The sequence below is a fragment of the Aedes albopictus genome, chromosome 3, assembly GCF_035046485.1.
Source record: "Aedes albopictus strain Foshan chromosome 3, AalbF5, whole genome shotgun sequence".
Lineage (NCBI taxonomy): Eukaryota > Metazoa > Arthropoda > Insecta > Diptera > Culicidae > Aedes > Aedes albopictus.
The window spans coordinates 5,681,631-5,706,814 of NC_085138.1; the positions used below are offsets into that span (position 1 = coordinate 5,681,631).

The following is a 25,184-nucleotide window of genomic DNA, read 5'->3' on the forward strand; positions in this document are numbered from 1 at the left end:
GGAACAAGAGAGGTGAATGCATACGAGATCTAACATCCGCTCAAGACTTATAGCTCCGGGCTGGCTGGTGAGAGACACTGTGAAGGAAATAAGAAAAGAACGGAATAGTCGATATTTGTAACACATTTTTTCTGAAGACGTTGAGCGAGTAACATCATTTCGGCACCTTCAACATCACCAACAGTAGAAACAATATCCAGCGGGAGTGAGTGAGACGGAAAAGCTCGGTGAGATCACCGTGAGGTGTGGTACAACTGATCCAAACGGACGACGGAGCTGCAGAGCGGGGGAAAGAAAGTAGCCGAACAACAAAAATCACTTCCATCATACAAAGTTTTCATTAAGAGTCAAAGAAGTGGAAAAAGTTCAGTCAGTCGCGCAGAGTGATCGGACGAAGAAAGTCGTGTTTTTGTCTTCAGGAAAGAAACGTGCGTGTAGAACATTTAGTTCATCGGTAGATTAAGTAAAGTGAGTTTAATCCGAGTTAATCAATGGGGGAATTACCTGATCTTCTTAATGGTTGGGTGAAGGATAATCAAGGACATTTATGAAGGATCAAAAGTGCTTCGCCAACATCAATGGATAACGGCTTTATGAACTGTTGAGACCCAATATAATCAGACTGCCAACAAAAGTTAAACAGGGGATTCAACCTGTTAGTGGATAACGATCTTCACGCAGATAATATCGAAGGAAAAGAGTGATCAATTAATTATGGAAATGAGGAGAAATCGAATAGCAACTGGCTTAATGGATTGTATATAATTTATTAGTTACTCAACCATATACTGTTGCGTGATCTTCAAGTGATTTTCGTTTGCTTTTGGGGAACATCGTTCAAGTTTAGTGTGGCTAGCACTGGATTACAATCGATTATCGTTCCAGCAAAGAAAATTGGCGGATACAACAAGGCGTAAGCGTGGCTTACAAACTGGCATTGAATGGATGAAATAAATAAAAGTTGAACACAAACGAATAAACTGTGAAATTTGTAGAAGAATAATAAAAATGATTGAATTGTGCTAAAGCAGTTAGGTGTATTACAACTCTTGACCTCGAAAGATGTAATACGTAACCGTAATTGATAAACATCTTCCGATGCGTATAAGCGTTTCCGCTTGGAGAAGTGAACACAAGTGCAGCAAATCCATCTCCCTTGTATCGCGACTGCTAATAGATCGGGTCTCTGCACGGTGGTGCTCCCAATTATTGCTAGAAACCTGTTTCTTTGGTGGTTCAATGACGCCAACCTATAAACTATAACTGCAATTTAGTACAGTTATATGTATTATCTCTTCATCCGTAGCCCCAATAGATTGATTAAATGCAAAAAAAAGTTATGCCACTTTCATCGGGTTGATTACGGACCTTGACTGTGTGTGGTGATGGAAAGTGAGCGTCCGGTTCATCACTATGTATACATAATGTCCGATTTCTTCGGATAGGATCAGGCGTCAACCCGAGCGGAACTTTCTCCTTTCGTTCATTAACTTTTTTTTCACTCCCCAGTCCCCACACTGTTTTCGAAATCAGATTCATATAAGCCAAAGAGGCATATAGTGATGTTAAAATTTGAAACGCTGCTTTTCACATATTGTAGTGTTTGGACACTATAAAAAGTTGTTCTCAAATTGTAGAAAAAAATAAAACCATGCCTTTTTGACAACAAATGACATTATTGTTTCATATTGAACAGCATAATTTGTCATCACATACAGTGACCCCACAATTTATGAATCGGAAAAAATGACCACAGTTTATGGATCACTCCATTTGATTAACATGGTGATTCATAAATAGTGTACAAAAAATAAGGTGATTCATCGGTGTGGGGTCACTGTATTTGCTATTGTATTATATTTCGCTTTGAGATCTTTTTTCTTGCATTACAGCTGAAACATTTTAATTGAATTGAAAAAAAAATACATTCACAGATTCTTCAAATCTTAGGATATTATTTCATTCACGTGCGTACAGTGAGCAACCAAACCTTAAAGAAGACAACATTACAAAAGTGAAAACCAAGAAAGTGTGTTAAAAATCGGATTTAAGCAAAGGGCTTGTGTGAAATATTGCATACAGGCTTCATAGTGCATGGATTGAAACTTGTATTGACTTGTACTCACAGGACTCATGCCAAACTGAAAAATATGTAAAAGCTACGTCTTAGCATTACTTATGAGCCGCTACGTTTTCGTAGAAAGACATGAGATAACTGTCAGCACGTAAATAGACCCGGATAAAACAATTTCTAAAGATTTATCTTTCCATTATATAACTCACATGCTTCTTATTCTTCTTCTTTATGGCTCTACGTTCACATTGGGACTTGACCTGCCTCACTTCAACTTAGTGGTCTTTGAGCACTTCCACAGTTATTAATATAAGGGCTTTCTTTGCCTGCCATTCCAGGAATTGTACATTGTGTGGCAATTACAATGATACTCTATGCCCAGAGAGTCGAGAAAAATTTCCCGACCGGAACGAGAATCGAACCCGCCGTTTCCGGATTGGCAATTGACCTTAACCACGAGCCCCAACTCACAGGCATCGAATTTCAAAATTAAGCACCAGCAAAAATATGCATAATTAAGCCACATTATTGCTGATACTTCTGCATGTCTGTGAAATTTAAGCCTTTATTTGATGTAAATTTTGGACTCTGTTTTACCAATCGGTCTGATGTTTAGTTGTTTAAGAAAACATTTCATTCGAAATTCAAGTCTTTTTCCTAGGGTTGATTTTAAATGGTGCATGGTGCTTTTACAGAAGAATACAGGTTTGGGATAAATTGACGAATAAAAAATAATCGAATGACAGATGGTCGAATACATGTTTAGTTTTTTACTTTTTTTTTTAACATATTTTTCCATGAAATTTGGCCAAATGTCTACTCGTCCTTTTGTAATTCGACCAGCTGTAATTTGACCAACTGTCATTTGGCCAACTGTCATTCGGCCAATTGGTATACGACCAACTGTCAGTTGGTCTTTCAACAATCTGTCATAATACCGATGAATACTATTTTCAAACAGCAGTATTTCAAAATCACTCACCTAATGATTGCTTAATAGCACAACACAAGGCACAACACATAAGGTACACCGGGGCAAGTTGAAACGGGTAGGGCAAGATGAAACGTAAAATTTTGAAATAGATTTCAATACAATTTGGAAATTTTCTTCGATAAAAGATTGCTTGAATCAATTTTTTATCATCATTAAAAAACATTATGTTTACCCGCTGTTTCATCTTGCCCCACCCGTTTCAAATTGCCCCGGTGTACCTTAGACAAACAGATATCTCACATTACTTATTCTCCAGCGTTCATCTTTTAAACGATAGATTCAAGTATTCGTAGGTCTACAAAATTGAGCACCGGTAGTGATTGCAGCCGTGACCTGATTCTGATCGTAATTTGCTCTGACTGCTACCTTTGTTTATAAACCACGGAGGCTTTTTGAAGGGGAGTGGGGGAAGAGGTGTAAGTATATGAAAATATTTTAACAATTTGCCTCCATATCACCCGGTTTACGGCTGCTGTCTTCCAGTCTAGGACGTGTTTCACGTTCAGCCGATAAGTTAAAAAAGACTTATTGTGGCTGCTGTAGTTCATGCCTTTTCACATTCTCCTAATTCGTGGCTAACACTGCAGGGTTGTTGGCCAGCATTCTCACAAGATGTACTGCTCACTATACCGTATACAACCAGTTCTGCCCGTCTTAAAGATGCTGGGTTTGCCGTAGAGTTCATGTGAGCTCGTGGTCCATGTCTTGCCACGCTACCCATTGTTCTTCTGTATAAAACTTTGTACGAGTTCATTACTTTGACGCTTTACAAATGTGTTTAATGGAAATGAACTCATTTCCATGGCCACCTAGAAAACACGGCTCCGCTCAAAAGTCAAACGAGTGGATACGTGCATTGGTCCATATCATAAAAGATTATCCTTAGCACACGTCACTCGAACACTCCGAGTGATCTTGAATACTCCGGATTCCCATTGAGCATCCCCGGTCTCGGGGTTCGCTGCAAATTACGTCAAGCCAAAATCATCCATTTTGAACCTAATCATCTCTTCCTTTCTGTGTCATACTTTTTTGTATGATACTTCTGAATTTATTTGTAAGGGTTCGCTCTCATCCCTAGAAATATGACGTCATTTATGGGCGTTCCTTTATATGCAATGTGCATGTGTAAGTTTTGTATATTGGGTGTGATGCTGTTTTGTTTAGTCTCAATTTCTTCTGAAGTCAGCTGTTTGCAGGGATTCTGATGGGAACTCATGTACCAACTCGAATCACTGGTTATTTTCTACGACTACCTGGATTTAGATCGAAGACAATTTAAGGATGGCATGCACTTTTGTGATTACTGTAACATTCTTATTGTAGATAAAACAGATTATCCTTTGATTTTACTCGTCCGATGACTGCTTAGTAACCCAGAACTTGGCTATTCGCTACTTGGCTACTTCGTTTAGCATGGACATATTTTAGTCCACTCTTGCATTGACATAGCCATTTATGTCGTTATCTTTGACACTCGCACCAACATTATCCGAGCTATCCAGGTGTTCGTAGAATTACTGCTGCCACCTTTCAATCAGCACACGTTTATCCATCAAAGATACGTCCGTTGTTACAATTGTCTCACGTTGCAATGCCTTTCCCATCCTAAGTGGTATGATCAGACTCAGTTTCCGGCCTATCTGAGCGTTCAAGTCTCCTATAATGGTAATGACGTCATGGCTTGAGCAGTGAACGCGTACTTCGGATATGCTTGAGTTCCTGAATCAGCCCTCGATTTTCAGCTGGAATCTGCACATTCTTTCATCGATCGAGAACCAACCGATCACGTGCAGCTACGCCAACTCGATAAAAGCTTTCCCAGTCTACAAGCCATATCATAGTTTTAGCTGCAGTGTAAAATATCATTTAGCCTTCCTAATGCATCACGTTGGCAGCAACTCGCTAACGTAGTGCACGGTGTGGGTCAAAAATGTCCCTAATACACAAGGAGGGTTAACATGGGTAGCATGGGCAATGATAACCAAGCGTCTCCATTTGTTCTAAATCTCCTGAAATTACGTAAAATATACTTTAATACAACCAAAACCTGCGCTGCCTCAACTCTTATATAACGTGTGTGTTGCTTGGGCTATATCAATGCATTGGAAATATGGTAAACAGGATGTCCTGGGCGTTAGTAAATAGCGCCCACTGTCAAATGCGAAAACATCAACACTTTTTTGTTTAACGTTAATTTTAATTAGTTGATCAATTTTTCGATTATTTTTTTTCCACCTCTAATGATCATAAAACACTTCCAAACTCGCATTAATATTAATGTACGAGAAGAGGAGAATGCGATTAGTTGAATAAAGCAACCCAACAAACACGCAATGTGAAGATGAATTTCGTGTGTGGCTCACAACATTAAACAAAAGCAGCGTTTATTGATTACACGCTCGTTTCAATTTACACGAATGTGAGTATAAGGCAGTTAGATGTTTGCTACGATAAAATTCATTGATGCCAGGGGCCTGGTAAAATCACTGATTGTCTGCAGCATGGAGCTTGCTAACAAGTTTGCGTGCAAGAAATTGTTTCATAAAAAATCCAATAAAATGAAATGGAAATTTGAACGTTCTAATATTTACGACAAGTGTAGTCTTCGAAACTCATATACAACCAAATGGTGTCTTATTAGAAATGCAATAAATAACACTGGCTAAATTGTATAGGGGAATGGAACCCATTTTCATCCTATTCAAAACGAGACCAATGAGCAGTATTTGTTTCATTTTTAATTTTTTTAATTTTTTTTTAGAAATGAGCAAGTATGACAACGAAAAGAATGGATACAATATGTGTCTAAATCGTCTGCTTTTAAAGTAGGATGAACATGGAACAATTCAAATCAAAATAATATTCATGAAGTCATCTAGAAGGTTTCAAAATAGAAGGATGTCTTATGTAAACATATATGGACACCGTTCACCACCGGACCGGGCCTTAAAATCACCGATTCCAGTAGAATAGGGTATTTTTTCGTCGATAACAAATTCATGTTTTTTGCGACCCCATACATTTTTCAAGAACTTTGGGTCTCGAGGGGGACCACTGAGCCTTAAGATACGGACTTCAAAATTTGGCATGATGGTTTTTTAGGTAAAACGATCGTTTTGCAAAATTGAACTTTTAACATTTCCAACTTTTGCAAAATTAGGGACGGCCTAATGAGCAACAGCATAGATGTAATGGAGAAGTGCCTGATAAAATCTAGTAGGTATTCTTGAGTCTTTCAAGTTATTACACTAGGATTATTTCCAAGGTGTTAAGAGAATGAAAAGCCTAGTGGAAGAACTTGAAAGAGTCCTACAAAAATCGTTGTAAACTTCTCAAAAGCAATCAAATGTAGAAAATTAAAAAAATCAAAAAATCTATATATAAATGAGTTTGAAGTCCATTTGAGGCAACAAAACTCACGAACGGATGAACCTATCAGCATGACTCTTGCACGCTTCGATTCGTCTGCATGGTGGCTGTGTTTATAAGTAGAAAAAGTTAAGAAAATCAACTAAAAAAAGTAAAAAAAAAAATAATGAAGTAGTGATTTTTCATGAGCTGGGAAGAAAATCAACACAATCTAATTTTAACCAATCTAGAGTGCGGTGCATCAATGACCTCAGTTGTCAAAAACCACATTTTGGCAAGACAGGGTTTGCTGACAAAGCTAGTAATGTTATAATAATCGAACAAACTTATGCTGCAACCTTTGTTTGTCTGTGCATAATCATGTTTGATTGAATACGAGATAATAAGACGTTTTTTTTGCGTGATTTTGAAATACGTTGCATGAATTTTCGGAGATTTCTCTCTCTTGATTACAATTCCCACAGACAAGGGATCGTCCATACGTCACGCATTGGCAGGGTAGGGATGGTTCAGCAAAGTTTTAAGAGTCGACCCATACAAAAATTTCTGGTGATGTTACACAAAAAGTCTGACGTTTTTACGCACACATCTAACTCTGTTTAATCCCTATGGATAGTCTTCATTACAGTTAGTTCAAAAACTCTGCTATTCGAAAGTCGTTAACCCGCAGCGATCGCATCGTTGTTGCTCCTGTTTGGCATTTGCCCACTACCGCCACCAAGCCACTTTGCAAAACATAGCATGACTCGCATTATTCGAAAATTTTGTTTATGATGATGATTTCAACTGATACATCTGTTTGTCTGTGATACTTCTTTCCTCAGATATTACCCTTTGCCTCAGAGATCTTTTTTTCTGTCTCATTGATGCTATTCAAAATAATTGTGTACTTGATTTCCAATATATGTTTCAATTTATGAAAACTGTTATCATTTTATCATCATTTTCAGTAAATCAGTTGAAGATCTACTATTACATTCACACTTAAATTAAATCGCCGACCTCAGCAAACGGATTGCCGAGAATCCAACAGCCGAGAATCCGGTAATAATTTTGACTGAATCTCGGTAAAAGTTTTACCGAGATGTCGTTAAAACTTTGCCGAGATCTCGGTAATCCAACTTTTTACCGAGATCTCGGCAGAGTGCACCGAGACTCGGTAATGGTTTACCGAAATCTCGGTAAAAATTTTACCGAGAATCAGTAAATATTTTACCGAGATATCAGCTGTTGGTAAACCGTTTACCGAGATCAATTTCTGAATTTAAGTGTGTTAATGACAATACAATGCATTATGACATTAAATGAAAAGAAAAATAACATAAAAAACTACCGTGAATATGTGCTAGTATGTGGGGTCAAATTTATTTATCAGTGCCAGTGGGGTGAAATTGTTCACTCGGGTAACAAATGGTCATAAACGTCTTACCTCATCTAGCTCATAGATGTCTAAAGTTGAGTGTGGACTTCCAAAATTCTAGAAAATAGTTTGTCTAGCTTTATTTTGTAAGGATTTTCAAAGTGTTTCTTCCTTATACAAAATTATCGAGACAGGCAAAATTTTTACTTTTCAAAAAAAAAAAAAGATCAACTAGATTACGAAAACTGCATGGACCATTCTCAATAGTTCACTGTAAGTTGATCAACTAGTTGTCCAACAATGATATAATTTAGGAAGGATAGGACTATTCTACATGACGTTTGAAAGAATCTTATAAAAGGCATATGGGATAGTTAACTTTACTGCCACCGCAGACAAACAGGCGTCTCACTCTACTCATTTCCCATCGTTTCTCTTTTTAATGAATAATTCGAATATACGTTAGTTCGCCAATCACTCGCTCACAGCTGTGGTTAAACTGTTATATCTCTGGATTCAATGAACCAAATGCAATGAAATTTGATCGTTTTTGAGCAATATAATTAACTTTGAAAAACGTTTGATTTTACTCAAAATTGTTAACACGGAGAAAATATTGCGATTAGATTATTTTTTTTTATACATAACTTAATCAGCTAAAACTTCAAAATCGTTTCAAAATTCAAGATGATAATTATTATTATTATTATTATTATTTATCCATCGGGCGATCGTGCTGTTGTATTTTGTACATCAGGTTGGAAAAATCTCGCTTTTAGTACTCAGCATTAGCTTGGTGCTGGCGGTGGTGGTCAACCGAGTTATGGAAGGTTGAAGGGTTTGGTGGAAGGTTATGAGCCATGAATGCTCAGAATTTCATTGCATTCGGATCATTGAATCCGGAGATACATATAACCCAAGTAACCGAAAGTTCAGCTTCCCATGACAAAATGCACTTTCTAGTTCCGCGAAGTTCAGATAAAGTTCAAAATAGAACTTTCTGGCTGCTTAAGAGGCTAACGGTGGGCCTTGCTGGAACTTCTGTCACAAGTTCCGGTAAGGCTCAATGTTAGCCTCTTAAGCAGTCAGAAAGTTCCATTTTGAACTTTATCTGAACTTCGCGGAACTTTAAAGCTGCTTAAGATGCTACTCGGAACTTTTTCGGAACTTTCAAGTTCATAGAAGTTCAGTTCAGTAGCATTGTGTTTCAATTAAGAATTAATTTATTTCTTTTACAGAAAACAACTGTTTAAGCATACACCAATAAAAGACAAATATGAATTTATCAAATCAATTGATACTAGGGTTGTGCATAAAAAAAATTGCCGCCCATCGGATTCGAACCGGTAGTCGCTGCGTGAGAACCCTACGCTCTACCACAGTTGTAATTGAGTGAACAGCAGGTAGAGTCTGAGTTGAATCGATTTTCTGTCGGCAGCTAGTTTTGCACATTTGTACAGTAGCGAAATTAGCTTGACTTTGTCAAGTGTCTTCGGCAGCGCAGCGGTAAGTCGGCAAGCTATCACGCAGGAGGATCCAGTTCAAATCTACATAGCAGCGACATGTATGAAAATTTAATTATCAGAAGCAATTTCCAGACATGATTCACAAACCCACCAACAGGGTTGTGATTCTGAATAACACATTTTTGTTTCTGCAAGAATTTTGTCAAAGTTCTGTCAGAAGCTGCTTAGAAGGCTATCCAGCGTGCTTATGTGAACTTTCAAGTTCCAAAATTACTTAAAAATGAAGCTGCTTAGAAGGCTGATGAGCAATCTCGAACAAGTTGATTAGCTGTTAAAGTACCCTTTTATCTGAACTTTTGGTTACTTGGGAACAGTTCAAAGTTAGCTATCGGATAGTTATGCCTTTTACTAATACCTTTTTAACTTCATGCAGAATAGTTCGATATTCCCCAAATTTGTACTATTGATAGACAACTAGATAGGTAATAAACTTACAGTGAACATTTGAGATTTTTTTTTATTTCGATTCGATTTTTTGATTTTTTGAGAAGATACAGCTAGTTGGCCATTTGTGTGTTTTGTGTTGTTGATTGATTTGAAACTTATTATTACGAGGTCAAGTTTAAAGGGGCTTCAATATAACTCGTAGATACACTTGAAAATGGTCAGATGATAAACATTTATTTGTGTTACCTGTTTCTTTTTCTATGCGAAACATGTGCGATTCCCTTTACCCTTTGTAACTTATTCCTAGAATGGGTTGAGTTCCTAATGAATCTTATATTTCAAAAACTAAAAACTAAACATTACAAAAAATGGATGCTTGGGGATTTGATGGGATTAAAAGGAAGCGTATAATTTTCTAAAATGTCTCAGAAAATGTGTTTGTGTTGTTTAAGGTTCAATTGGCTATTCGTACAAGTAACTTTACTTCAGAAATAAATATTTCTGAATGTATGGGCGCAAGTCCAAAGAAGATCTAGTGGATTGAACCAAACAATTCATTATTAAAAATAATCCTAAAATGATCTTTGAAGGCAGTTAAGCCCAAAAATGTAAAAATTTAATACATACAACAAAATCTATCGACTAGGCAGAACACATTGATAAACGCGTAGATCAGACAACGCCCGGGCGGGTGCAATGAACCGTACCAAAGCGTACGAAGAAACCTGTTTGAACTTTCCATTTTCTTGTGTCTAATCATCATCTTGCTTGCTTCAGATTCATTCCAACTAACCTTACCTGCAGCGGGAGCAACCTCGTCAAAAGGCCTTGAAACTGGTCGCTCGGTGTAACACTTTCTATTTTATTTGTGCCTTGATAATCCAGCCGTTTCCATTATCTCATGAATATGCATGCGGCGTTGGGGATGGATGGGAGTTAATCGGTGTCTATCTCCAGATGCTTCATTTCCCATAATCGGTCTGTCTGTATAGTTTTTAAAACTAAATTAAATTGATAAACGAAAAAATGTGGTTTTTTTTGGGCCCCGACGCTCTGTCATAAAAAATGCAAAAACGCCCCGTGGGGAACAGGTTTGGCTGGTTTTCACGATAACGGAATTCCGTGTGCCGGTCAAAAAGAAAGTTCACTTTCCATCCAACACACAAATATGTTTTTTGCTGTTTGGCTAAGTAGGCGGCTTTCTCGCATATTTTTTTTTTGCTCTGTTTGTCTGAATGCACGTGTCTGTATGATGTGCATCAAAGCAAAACACGACGAATAATTATTGTTTTCCGTTCCAAAGCCCAATTAACTCTTCGGCTGATAGTTTAATTAGTGCACGGTGAGTGCGGGCTTTTTTTTTTGTTTCACTGTACACCGGAGAGACTTTCGAGATGTTACATTTCCAGCAGCTTGGAAAAGCGTTTTTCTTGTAGACAGTTTGTTAGAAAGATGGTATTGTTCGAAGTCCAACACCCAAGGGTGTACATTTGCCGTAATTGGTCGATATCGTTGCGGAGCTGATCTACAACTGTTTCCATAGTGAAAAATTGAATACTTGGTCAAAGTAGGCTGAAGATTTTATGACACCTTTCAGTTTACACACGGTTAAATATATGGTACAACTAACGGTCACTGCTAACTTTGTTCTCTCTAATTCGTTTTTGTAACCTTGTAAATTTTCAGGTGATCCTGCCCAAAAAGTATAAAAGTTCAATTTTTATTTAAATTTTTCCATGTTGTATTTTACCCTACAAACCTTTCATGAGTGAGAACTAACAGAACACTTTTCTGTTCTTTCAGTAGAAGGGCAATAATGGGTGGTACACTGGTACGTACCTGAAAATACTGTAGAAAATGATAGTCAAGTATAGTCTAGTTCACGACATACAATAGTCCTGTACAACGACGCAGGTTGAACTTGCTCGAAGTTGCTGCATCTTGCTCTTACCCATTTGTCATCGAACGGGTAAGAGCGGGATGCAGCAGCTTCGAGCAAGTTCAACCTACGTCGTTGATCAGGACTAATATCACAAAGCAAGCTAGTTACTAATGTTAACATCAATTTTGGATGTTAACATGTGACGTTGTTCTTGTCGTTCTTCTACGTTGGTCAAATTGCTGTGAAATACTAGATCATTTCGTTCACGCCTTTGAACGATTTGAATTACGTAATTAAAAAACTGTCAGATTTCCGTAATATAGGGTTTTGGTTCCTTTATTGAGCTTGTGGCTCCAATTTTCATCCTATTCAGAACAATGGATTGAAGCGTTGCTGGTTTTGTTTCTCATTTTTGTATTTTTTGTTGAAAGTGAGCACGCACGCACGAAAACAAATATTACCAAATCAATCGGTACCGTAATCGCTGGTTTTCGAATAGGATGAATTTGGGAGCGTGAGATTACTAATGGCACTCAAACCCTATTACCTTCTAAATGTTGTACATCGTGGTCTAGTCTAGTATACACTTGTCTACACATACAAAGTCATTCATTGAAAAAATCGACTTCTTCTATAATTTTTCTTGTAATTGTTGATGTTTGCAGTACGTCGGAAATGCATCACAAGCATTAAAGTGACCAGGGCTACTGTGCAGCGTTATTGATTCTACAATAAAACCATTGAGTAGAAACATCTCGTACCAACTTGTACCAACCACTCGCACAGCGGTTTCGCCATAGTTCATAAAACAAAAAAAAAAATGACCGCAATGAAATTGTAATATTATGAAACAATTTCTGCCTTCTGTTTGTTTTTTTTTCTGATTTTTTGTATGGGAAAATTAAAAAATCGTCAAATATTGGGGGGGCAAACCTATGCTGACCCCTAAGTTGGCGCCTATGCTGACATAGATGCTTTTTCAACAGGCCGGATAAAATATTTCCGCTTCCTAACCAATCGGACGTTCTTCTATAAAAGTTCCCTATAATCCTAAACAATGACAGCTGAGACCGTTTGTAATCAGTTTGGTGTCGTACTACATGAATATTGCAACAAAAGTTCAGTTGATTTGACGCCCAAATTGCCCAAATTGCCCGAATTACCCAAAGATATTTTGTTTATTTTTAGAAATTGTTTCATGATAGGCACCCTGATTACCCTGATAATTAATTTCAATAGTACTGGTGGAATAGGGCCCATATAGCCGAGGCGGTAAACGCACGGGTATTCAGCATGACCATGCTGAGGGTGACGGGTTCGATTCCCGGTCGGTCCAGGATCTTTTCGTAAAGGAAATTTCCTTGACTTCCTTGGGCATAGAGTATCTTCGTGCCTGCCACACGATGTACACATGCAAAATGGTCATTGGCAGAAGAAGCTCTCAGTTAATAACTGCGGAAGCGCTCATAGAACACTAAGCTGAGAAGCAGGCTTTGTCCCAGTGAGGACGTTACGCCAAGAAGAAGAAGAAGAAGTACTGGTGGAATATTTAGCAGGGATGAACATTGATCTATAGTTTCAACAATGGGTTGTTCCTCAAAGCAGTTACGCGGTGTTTCCGGCAAAGTTTTTTGTAATGATCAGGGACATCAATTGCCAATGTTTGAGTAGTTCGTAGTTTATCCGCATATGTGGCGCCAACATCTAACTTTTTAGTTTTACGTCCTAGAGACTTCGCGTCTTTATGAGAGTTGTTTATTTTAACAAAGTAAAAAACTTTTTCTTCTCCTTCGTCATAATTTCACAGGCTACTGGTCTGGACTTATTTTAAATATAAATTTCAATAGTCGAAGATCATTTTTTTGAGTTTTTTTTTGCGTTTTCACAAGAAACCATGTAAGTTTGGAATATTGACTGATGCAGATGTGCCAAATAATAACTTTCGGAGAGCAAGTTGGTGGAATATTACTATAAAAATTTAAGAAAAAAATTAAAAAATCGAAAAAATAGTGTATTTGTAATTGTTATATCTTACAAAGCGCAAAAAACGCAACCTGAAATTTTTAACTAATATAAATCAGTACTAGGCAATCATACTGTCAAAAATTAGGAGCGGTATGTTTTGATATTTTTGGGATATTTGACCATTTGTAATTTTATTAACGGTGGTGCCAGCGTCTAACTTTTGACCGTGACACTATAGAGAATTTGTTTTTCTGAGAAAGTTATTTGTTTTGACGAAATAAACAACTCTTTCATAGACGTCCACGTTATTGACCGATGTAGTTTATTCTGAACATATACTCTACATAAACATCAATAATACTTTTCTTATTTATAATAACCCGAAAACAGTAGGCCATGGAATTTCGACGTCTATGAAACAGTTGTTTATATTGTCAAAACAAACAACCGTAAAGCACTAGTTGCAGTTGGAACAGCAAGACTTTCATTCAAAATTGGTCTCAAATGTAAGGTTTTTTTTCCAAATCAATGGTTTGATTTGGAAAGAACCTTACATAAATATCTTAGCACGTTGGATTGATTATATTTCAAATGCTGACATATTTGAGGCGATATAGCATACATTGAATAATATCATAATTTTAAACATTGGCATTAAACCAGAAACACGGCATACCAACAACAAACTGCGGGCGCCAGGTCCATTTTCGAAATATTTGGTTGATCTAGGTAGCTATGTCTGGAAAAGTATGGATCGCGTGAAAAACCTTACAAATTCCGAAAAAAACCTTACAAATCCCGAAAACAAATGTTTGGATCATCCAGACTTTTGTAAAATAAGACCTCAAAAATCTGGATAAATCCAGATACATCTGGTTGCCAACGCTGCCCTCAGCGATCTGATCGCAACAAACGGATTTCATTTTCGACCAATCCAGCGACTGGCCTCCGTCTGACAGCAAATTGACCTCAAAATGGTTGAGCTATGTCGGGAATCAAAATATATATGTCACCTATGGTCACGAACTCTGACAAACATTACAATCGATGTCATCCTCTTATGTACACTCAGCCAAATAACCTTAAGATTTCCTTAAGACCCAACTTATGAAACTGCCTTTAAATAAATCATAATGATTCGGATGAATTTCATAAGGTCACTCTATGACGTAAAATCGTCTCACAGCTTGGTTTTTATTTATGTTTTGCAACATAGTATTCTCAAGCGTCGGTAGCCGTGTGGATAAAACACGGGCTCGATGATCCCGACGTTCATGAATCGAATCCAGTCCGCATCATTTTAAGATTTTTTTTTGTTCTTTTCATAAGTCTATCTTATGAAATTTGTCATAGCAAGCACGATCAATTTTCATACGGTATTCTTATGGCATCCATAAGTTTTAGTTATAGCAAAAATTCTAAGGTATTTTGATGAATTTTGCTAGTTTTTTTTCGCTGAGTGTATGACTCAATAATTTACCTCCTAAGTATTTCTGTGTCCGTGTCTTTTTTTATACTCCACAAGCTCTATCAACGAAGTTATTACGTAGAAATCCTCTACATCAAGATGATCGGAAGCTACATTTATGGATTCGGCAACGCTGTCCGTTTTGTTTACAACTGCTGCCAACACTTGCTGCAAAACTGGATGCTCCAACTTTGTACGTGCCTTTTATATGGTTCAATTTGTTTTGTTTACATTTGCTAATTATGGTCGAATTTTTTTCCTAAATTTTGAAAAAAATATTTGCTGTGTAATTTAAGAAATCTGAATTGAATCGCAAAGTGTTGTGTTAATCATATCGGCAGAAGTGGCAACAGCAACAAGCAACAGCAATTGAAGTTTTTTTCGAGAAGGGCAGTGACAGAATGTTCATTTGTCTCGCACTTTGACAGTTTCTCTGCACGATTGGCTTACAATGGCCACCTCCACATATCTCTATATGCAGGCTTACTAGTATCACGTTGACATTCTTCTGCAAAGTGACGAAAGCGTCATTCCAAATGGTTTAATAATAACACTGTGGTATGTCTGCAGACATGCAGCATGCTATATTAGGAAGCAATATCTAGTGGTAATCTAGCTTCTATAGGACACTGCATTGTTTTGATTTTGTATGGGATTTTGACGTTTCGTGGCCTTGTTGTTTACAAAATTTCTGTATGAGTGAAAGAGAAAAAAAGAATTCCATGCAGTGCCCTATGGAAGAAAACATAGCAAACGATCAAGGTTTAATGGATGTAGGGTGTCCCAAAAAGTATCGGTACAACTTTGCAGCTTTGCCATTTGCGAATGGATGCATAAACATGCTTTATTTTCACGCATATCCTTAATGCCAATTATTACGATTTGCTTTTTATACTTCGTTTGAATGCGGTAGAACATTCCCTATAATACATTTGCCCTTACAATGTTGATCCTTGGCACTCCGAGGACACTCTGTCAGCACCAACTTCATCGAAGACCACATTTAAATCGAACGCTTCATTGATCAGTTATTGATTTTTATCTAATTGGAGAAACTTTAACCACAGAGAAACAGACGTATCACTTGGAACAAATTGCGACAAAATTCATCGTTACAAAAGCATTCGCACAATGCTAAACACGTGTTACACAAACCACTCAGTAGGTGGTGATAATGAGCAATCGTCAAACAGGAGCAAAAACGATGTGAGCGCCGTGACCGAGTGATTTGCGAAGTACAAAATATTTGAACTAATCTTTGAAAAGGGTAACGATGAGAAGTGAGTAGAGTGAGACGTCTGTTTATCTGTGCTTTTACAGTGATCCTCCAGCTTCCCAGCAGACAACATCTTGGTTTTTACAAATGATATAATAATATGGCAACATTGCTACATATGACGCCAAATCGGAGGCTAATCAATAAAGCATGCGATTTCAATCTAAAATAAGTTATAGCTACTTCCGACGTTATGTTTAACGCATAGGAAAGGCAGCGGAACTCATGTTTTTTTCGACACCAATTTAGTGCAAAATCCACAATAGTAGCCAAGGAGTACCACGCGTCAACTTACTCGCCAGGACACTTGGGGAAATGCTGTGGACGATTTATGGTAAACAACGTTTTCCATAGCAATTCTCGTACTAGCTTTGAAGGGCTTGCGCAGTCTCAATTTGGCACCAAATGAGCTCAATTTTTGGGAAAAGGCATAGAATCTGACGATGAATCGAAAAAGCGGTGTGGAGCAAAATAGAGTTTTTGAAACACGCAGCTAATACTTCCAGCTAATTGAAATTTTATCGATTTCGCTTCTGGCAGTTCAGAACAGCAAATTCAGGGCTAAGACTTCACATCTTCTAGTTTTATGTTTTTCAAGTTTCACGCAAAAACTGTTGACATATATTGTTCACATCGTGCATGTTTATGATAAATAGATGTGCGTGGTTGCGTCAAATCGTTTCGGAGATTTGCTCACTTATTGTATAAGACACGAACCTCAATTTGACATACACGCGAACATGTATGAGCAATTGGCACATTTTGGCGTGAGATGACATATTCAACTTTTGGTTGACGCTTTGAAGCCTTTGAATCGGTTCACTAATATTAACTAATCTTAAAACTCTGTTTTACATGCGGACGAATTAGCTGCAGAGCGATTTTGCGAGCATAGTTATCGCTCAGCTTCTGAGACGGATAGACGTGTTTATCATTCTATCGCGGTTTCGTTCAAAGCCAAGCAATCCAATTCTGGGCAGTTTCAGACTGTCGCTGATCTCCGACCGCGTCGCGTACACCGTGTTTTCGCGATGAGGCGGGAAAATACGTTTAAAATAGACTATTCGAATTTCCCCTTAAAACCATCCTACGAAAAAATCCATGTTTTTTGCCGTACGGTTCTTGGTTTGAAGCGGGAGGAAGTGCAAAGACTGCAGTGCCACAGAGCTGGGTCATGTGCGTTCGTGAAGGTCAGTAACCTCGCGCTGGCTCAAAAAGTGGTCGAAGAACACGACGAAAAGCATGAAGTGGAGAGTGACGGGAAAAAATACAAACTCAAAATTACGCTGGAGGATGGAAGTGTAGAGGTTAAAGTGTATGACTTGCCCGAGGATGTGTCTGAAGCAAAAATTGTCGAGTTTCTGAGTGCGTTCGGCGAAGTAATCTCAATTCGTGAGCTGACCTGGGGTGAAGGGTATGAGTTCGGGGGTGTACCGCTCGGAATTTGGTCTGTCCGAATGGTGTTGAAGCACAACATAGACTCGTGGGTCACGATAGATGGTGAACAAGCGTTCATCCAATACAAGGGGCAGTTGCAGTCATGTCGCTACTGCCATGAACAAGCACACTCGGGTATCTCCTGCGTCCAAAATAAGAAACTGCTGGTCCAGAAAAGCTATGCCAACGTAGCAAAGCAGCTACCACCGCGACAGCAACAGCGGAAGCCGATCGGCACGAAGCCGTCAACGTTGAGACCGCCGGGCGCGAAACCGGCGAGCACGAAACCAGCCGAACGACAAACTGCTGTGCTGCCACTGGAATCTTCGGAAGCTTTCCCCGAGCTGCCGAAGCAATCGGGTCAGAACGACACTTCTGGACTGATAACGCCAAGCACTAGTACGCTACCGGTGCTACAACAAACATTCAATACAGACCAACATTCCATGTCAGCTTCGCATTCTCGAGCGTCCTCGCCAGCCTTCGTGCTATCCAACACCCACACGATAGATTTCTTTAAAAAACCCGGTAGCGTGTCTACAATGCGGACTACTACAAACGACAACGACACTGATGACTCTTCAACCTCTGCGAGCAGCCGTCGCAGTCGCCGCATCAAAAAACTCCGTATGGGCGAGGATGGCGAAAACGAGAAGAGTGAAGGCTATCTACGTTAAAATGGCTCTCACATCATATAATATAGCTTCCGTAAATATCAACACCATCACAAGTCCAACAAAAGTAAACGCACTTCGCAATTTCGTCACCAGCCTTTGGCTCGACATCGTGTGCTTGCAAGAGGTAGAGAACGAGCAACTCACTCTGCCCGGCTATACCGTGGTCGCAAATGTGGACCACACAAGAAGAGGGACAGCGATCGCACTCAAGCAACACATTGCCTTCTCTCATGTCGAAAAAAGCTTGGACGGCCGTCTGGTCGCACTGCGTGTGCAGAATACAACGATATGCAGCATCTATGCCCCCTCCGGTGCGTCTCAACGTTCAGCTCGGGAGACTTTCTTTAATAGTACATTGGCGTACTACCTTCGTCATCGCACCCAGCACACCGTCATAGCAGGCGATTTCAACTGTGTGCTTCGGCCGTGCGATTCATCCAGCCCGAACTCAAGTCCCTCGCTCCGAACGGCCGTCCAGCAACTCGGGCTACTCGACGCGTGGGAACAGCTGTGCCCACGAGATCCAGGGTATACTTTCATCAACCGGAACGCTCAATCCCGTCTGGATCGTATATATGTGAGTACCGGGTTGCGCAGCAATCTCCGCACGACAAGCACCCACGTGTGCTCCTTCACCGACCATAAAGCACTTACGCTTAGACTTTGTCTTCCCCATCTCGGTCGCGAGCATGGTCATGGTTTTTGGACACTGAAGCCACATCTACTGTCTGACGAACATGTGGAGGAATTCCAAGACCGTTGGCAGTACTGGACGCGACAACGGAGACACTACACTTCGTGGATGGAGTGGTGGCTGTCGTACGCAAAGCCAAAAATAAAATCATTTTTCAAATGGAAATCGAGGGCTGTGTATACCGAATTTCACAACGAACACCAGCGCCTATATACAGAGCTACGGCAAGCGTACGACGGCTACTATCAAAACCCAGCAATGCTCATCACCATAAATCGCGTGAAAGCTGAAATGTTGAGCCTCCAGCGCAACTTCTCCCATATGTTCATGCAAATCCACGAGACGTACGTGTCGGGCGAACCAATCTCGATGTTCCAACTGGGGGAACGGCGAAGGAAAAAAACCGTCATCACGCAGCTACGGACCGCACAAGGGGAGGCGATTGCAGAACCACACGAAATCGAAGACCACTTGGTGAACTATTTTTCGAATCTCTACTCGGAGCCGGCTGAACCAGCAGCAGAAGCGCAAGTCAACTTCGACTGTGAGAATGCTATTCCACCAAACGATGCAGCAAACGAGGATTGCTCGAGGGAAATAACTACAGCAGAGATATTGCAAGCGATCAGAATGAGTGCGCCGAAGAAATCACCCGGCGGTGATGGAATTCCACAAGAGTTCTACCGGCGCATGTTTGACATCATTCACCGAGAACTCAACCTTCTTATCAACGAAGCGCTCACCGGTAACTTTCCACCGGCCTTCGTCGATGGAATAATCGTACTGGTGAAGAAACGAGGAGGCGATGACACGGCCGGATCATATCGACCGATCTCGTTGCTGAACACGGACTACAAGATCTTTTCCCGTATACTCAAAAACAGGCTTGAGAGAGTGATGAACGTGCACCGCATATTGAGTGATGGGCAAAAATGCTCCAACTCGGAGAGAAACATCTACCAAGCCACGCTTGCACTCAAAGACCGAATTGCCAGCCTTCGTCACCACCGTCGAGCCGGCAAGCTTCTAAGCTTCGACCTCGATCATGCGTTCGATCGGGTCCGACACTCGTTTCTGTTCTCTACCATGCGGTCACTCGGTTTCAACCAGCAGTTCGTAACTTTGCTCTCGCAAATTGCTGGTCGTTCCACCTCTCGATTATTGATCAACGGGCATCTCTCCCCACCGATTGCCATCCAACGGTCCGTGCGGCAGGGCGACCCGTTGTCGATGCACCTATTCGTCTTGTACCTACACCCGCTGGTGTACAAACTGGAGCGCGCATGCGGCGATGATTTGCTCGTGGCGTATGCGGACGATATAAGCGTAATATCCACATCTGCTAGGCGAATCGAGGAGATGAGGGAACTATTTACGCAATTTGAGGTAGTCGCTGGCGCGAAACTCAATATGCGCAAAACTGTATCAATCGATGTCGGTTTCTTCGAGGGTAATCGAATCCACATCCCGTGGCTTCAAACAACAGACACTGTGAAGATATTGGGCATTCGTTTTGCAAACTCTGTTCGACTAATGATCACAAACAACTGGAATGCTTTGGTGGGGAAATTCTCCCAGCTGCTGTGGCTGCACTCCGCGCGCTGCCTGACATTACACCAAAAGATCATCATGTTGAACACGTTTGGCACATCAAGGATTTGGTACATGGCTTCTGTACTACCCCCGTTTGCTGTCCACATCGGAAAAATCACCGCATCCATGGGTTCTTTCCTATGGAGTGGCATGACTGCGCGAATACCTGTTATGCAGATGGCCCGGAACGTAGAGGAAGGCGGTGTGAAACTGCAATTGCCAGCTTTGAAATGTAAGTCATTAGCGATCAACAGATTTTTAAAAGAGATCGAATCCACTCCTTTCTACAGATCCTTCCTTCTCCAAGCAAATCCTCGACAACCAATTCCTATGGACCTCCCTGATGTAAAACAAATCCTTTCAAATATATCCCAAATTCCACCCCTTGTCCAACAAAACCCCTCCGCCGATCAAATACATCGATGCTTTATCGAGCAAACGGATCCGCCAAAAGTGGAACGAAACCACCCTAACAACAACTGGCCTCGTATCTGGCGAAACATTTCCGACAAGCAGATCACATCGGCGCAGCGCAGTCAATTGTACCTGGCAATAAATGGAAAAATTGAGCACCGACAACTGTGGTTCCTGATGAGAAGGGTCGAAGACGAATATTGTACATACTGCCAAGTACAATCGATAGAAACCATCGAGCACAAATTTCATTCCTGTCCTCGTGTTGCTCCAGCCTGGGCTATCGTTCAACGAAAGATAGGCAGTATCCTGAATGGATGGCGACGACTTTCATTCGAGGATCTAATAAGACCTGTCCTCACCGGCGTCAACAGAACAACACGTGTGAAAATTTTGAAAGTATTCTGCGAATACATCTGTCATGTTATCGAGAGTAACAATCGAATTGATGTAGGTGCATTAGAATTTAAACTGAACATTGTTTGTTAAATCAAATGTAAATATGTATTTAAACAATAACTGACAAATAAAACGATATTAAATATTTAAAAAAGCAGATATAGTCATCTGGTGTTTTTTCGAATTTTATAGTTTTCGGCCGTGTTATGAACTTTTGCAAGTTGTTTCATTCATACATCCTTCAAGTTTAGTTTTTTTTTTTTTCTTTGAACTTGTCTTGACGACTGGCTAAGACCTCGAAGTTTAGTTTTTATTGTCGCTGATATAATATTAAAATAAGTTCAAAATAGTTACATTATTCAGTTTATTGTTAATCATATCATCATTAATACCTCAAAATTGTTTCTAGAGTTTTTTATTTTGTTATTTTAAGTTATTCTACTAAAAGCATGCAAGCAAGTGTTACAAATATACGATTATACTTATCATTTCTCATATTAATAACTCTTTCCTTTCTCTTTCTTCACCAGAAAATTAAAAATGAAAGTCACATTTTTGCTGGAGCTTTTATTGATCCTCATTATAATCGCCTTCGCTGCCTCAGCCCCAGTAGAAGGTAGGTCCGCATACGATTAACCTGAAAACCAAAATTCCGATAATTTGTCTTATCTTCTCACTCGTGTCCCGCAGAGGGACGAAATGCCCGGAAGGGTGCCTTAGTTCACCGACAGGCCGCCGATGATGTGGCGGATGTTGCAACAGTAGAGGTGGCTCCAGTTCCAGTTGTCCCAGTTTCTGGCGGCGATGATGATGACGACGACGATGATGATTCGGACGAGTTCGATCTCGGCGACGATGATTCGGCGGAAGACGATGACGCCGATGATGACGACGATGACGATGAGGATGATCTGATTGGTAACGGCCAAACTGGTGGATGAAGAGAGGGAGATGGGAAACGTGTTATCAAAAAAAATTAACATGCTTTTAGGATCGGTTGAAGATGAAATCGACGATGATGATGATGACGATGACGATGATGAAGACGAAGTAGCCCCTGCCGCCGTTGCCCCAGTTGCCTCAGCCGGCCTTGATCAGCAGAAACAGTCGGCTGTTCAGCCCGCTCAACCGGTTGCTGCCGTGGATGAAGATGATGACGACGAAGAAGATGATGACGATGAGGATGACGATGATGATGCATTGTCTTTTTTCGGTGAAGATCTTCTAGGCGCCTTCGATGACGACGACGATGACGATGATGATGATGACGACGATGATGATGATGAAGTCGCTGTCGCCCCAGTTGCCCCATCGGACGCCCCTGGACCAGTTGCCCCATCCAAGAAGAAGAAGAAGAAGCCAGTCCCAGTCAAGGAACCAGTTACCGGAAACACCCAGGCTCTTTTGGACCTCGCTGATGCCGCCTCTGCCCAGAATGAAATCGACGCTCCACCAAAGCAGAAGCCAGAGGGAATCGATGTGAACAACGAAGTGAACAAAATCGTGGAGTCGCTTGCTGCTCAGAAGGCTGACCAGAACGCTCAACCAGCAACGGAAGCAGCTACTGAAGAGGAAGACGAAGCAGAATACGACGAGGGCTCCCCAGAAAAGGTACAATCATTATCCTCTGATAATAACAAAGTTGACGTTGTTGCCGCTCCTGCAGCTGTGACTGCGACGAAACCGACTAGTGACGATGACGACATCTTTGAAGGTATAACATCCCTAGTGGACGATGACGACGATGACGATGATAGCGATGAAGCGACAGCACAGAAAGTTGATCAATCTGCCGCGAACAGTGACACTGAGACGCAACCTGAGGACGCCGAAGACGATGACGACGATGATGACGATGAGGACAGCGATGAACTGATCGACGAAAGCGCGGTAGAAGAAATCGCCGAATCTGATGTGTGATCAGACACTGCGAAAGGACAAACAACTCAATATCATTTTCAGAATTCCCATCTCAAGCTACAGTCAAGAACTATCCAAGAAAAGAGTACCAAACTCATCTGTTTTCTGAATCTTTTTGACCGTTATCATTTCCAATCGTGCTAAGCGGTGATGATCATTGCTAATACTAGCAGAAGAGCTTATACCGAATCTGATGATCGATATTGAGTTGTTGAATTTTCCAGCAAGATGGTAGGCATCGAAACCCTAGGGATAAACAGAAAGCAAAAAACTAGCGAGAGCACATGAGAGAAACAAGACTCTTATATCGAGGGCTCGCGAACAGACAAACAAGAGCGCGCGAAGTCATATTCCCACCCACTAAACAGCTCCAAATCTTCGATTTACGAAGATTTTATAATTATTTGTAAAATCAGTATATTTCTCAATGAACGGTAAAGCAAAAGCCATCAACAAACGAGTAAGACCAGTGTAAAAGACAAGTACGTGACATCAGGACTAATGTCTCAGCGGACGTTTAGTGTTAGGGTAATTTATTTAAATGTATTTATTTATTTATTTATTTATTTAATTTATTGAAAATGTAAAAAGACGTTTGACTTACTACATTGAGAAATAAATACACCCAAAATGTCCCGACTTTAACGAAATTGCGAAAAGAAGCGATGAATAAAACAGATCGAAAGAGAATCTTATTTACGTTATATCACTTTCCCTGTAATTGGTGCCATTAACAGCTCTAAACGTGTTTGTCTCTGCTTTAAAAATAAACTAAAGTAAAGTTATTCACTTATATGGCGATTGACTTGGAATTAGAGGCTACTGATCGAGTCACACATCAATCGTGCACGAGCACATAAAATAAAGCTAGAGGTACTTATACATCATTATGCAGTTTTATAATACAACTACAGAATACAGAAAATTAGCTCCCATTACACCTTCATCACACCCAAAAAAAATCAGTTCGATCGGATCCAAAGCGACCGAGCAATAGCGGTGGGTGTAAAGTTGGTGGCAGGTTAGATCTTTGCGAGACTCAAATGTAGTGGGACACCACGCGTCTCCATTACATTGCGCCTATAGAAAAGCTCATGGAAAGCTCACCGCATCTAAAGCATCGCGTCGGGCGTCGCCGTCCCACCACCCACTTTTGGCATGGCTGCAGCGAGCGTGTGACTTTCGCGTTACGCTAAAAATATACTACAAGATCATGTTCGATTGTCAAACAGTAATTGTTTGCCCAAAATGTGAGCCGAAACGATGCGTATCTGAACTTTTGCATGACAGTTGAATGAATGATTCATTACTGGCATTCTTTTCACTTTTTCGTGTCTCTCACATACATGATAAAAAATTGATAACATTTAAATATTTTTTGCATTTAAGAGTAGAATTTTTCTAGCGTGAAAATTTTCTAACCAAAAGATGGTTGGTTGAGGGGTTAGCAATCCGGGAAAATGGCACTTTTAACACCGACAAAATCGACGTGTCACTCGATTCCAGGGCATGACCGAAAACATTGAACGATCAATTAATGCAAATGCTACACTGAAAGACGGCGTGCAGTAATGACAAACATAACAATGTTTTTAAATTTACCATGGCAAAACATGATCATCGACCCACCAACGCTTCTTGAGAGCGTTTTGTTTCTTCTCACATCAACCGGTTCGATAGCTGAGTGGTAGCGTGCGAGCTTGGTGATGTCAAGGTTCTTGGTTCGAATCCGGTTGCCAACAGAAA

At 40.2% G+C, this 25,184-nt stretch overlaps 1 protein-coding gene across 4 annotated transcripts; it reads left to right on the forward strand.

Annotated features, from left to right (window-relative positions):
- The first annotated feature begins 122 nt into the window (after positions 1–122).
- Positions 123–24,117, forward strand: LOC109414150 (nucleolin). 4 transcript variants are annotated; one of them, XM_019687925.3, is made up of 5 exons: positions 123–468; positions 22,049–22,134; positions 22,209–22,436; positions 22,510–23,129; positions 23,185–24,117. In XM_019687925.3, exons 2-5 carry the CDS (start codon positions 22,059–22,061, stop codon positions 23,188–23,190), a joined length of 930 nt encoding a protein of 309 aa, XP_019543470.3. In that variant the 5' UTR covers positions 123–468; positions 22,049–22,058; the 3' UTR covers positions 23,191–24,117. The 4 variants fall into 4 exon arrangements, with proteins under 4 accessions (XP_019543470.3, XP_019543471.3, XP_062698948.1 ...); XM_019687926.3 differs by having other exon boundaries at positions 124–468; positions 23,233–23,489; XM_062842964.1 differs by having other exon boundaries at positions 124–428; positions 22,510–24,117.
- The last annotated feature ends 1,067 nt before the right edge of the window (positions 24,118–25,184 follow it).

What these genes read in the sequence shown, in the direction of transcription:
- LOC109414150 (XM_062842964.1), top strand. Translation starts at nt 22,059, where the DNA reads ATGAAAGTCACATTTTTGCTGGAGCTTTTATTGATCCTCATTATAATC. An exon ending in TGCCTCAGCCCCAGTAGAAG is followed by an intron (nt 22,135 to 22,208) that starts GTAGGTCCGCAT and finishes CGTGTCCCGCAG; the next exon opens with AGGGACGAAATGCCCGGAAG. An exon ending in CGATGAGGATGATCTGATTG is followed by an intron (nt 22,437 to 22,509) that starts GTAACGGCCAAA and finishes ACATGCTTTTAG; the next exon opens with GATCGGTTGAAGATGAAATC.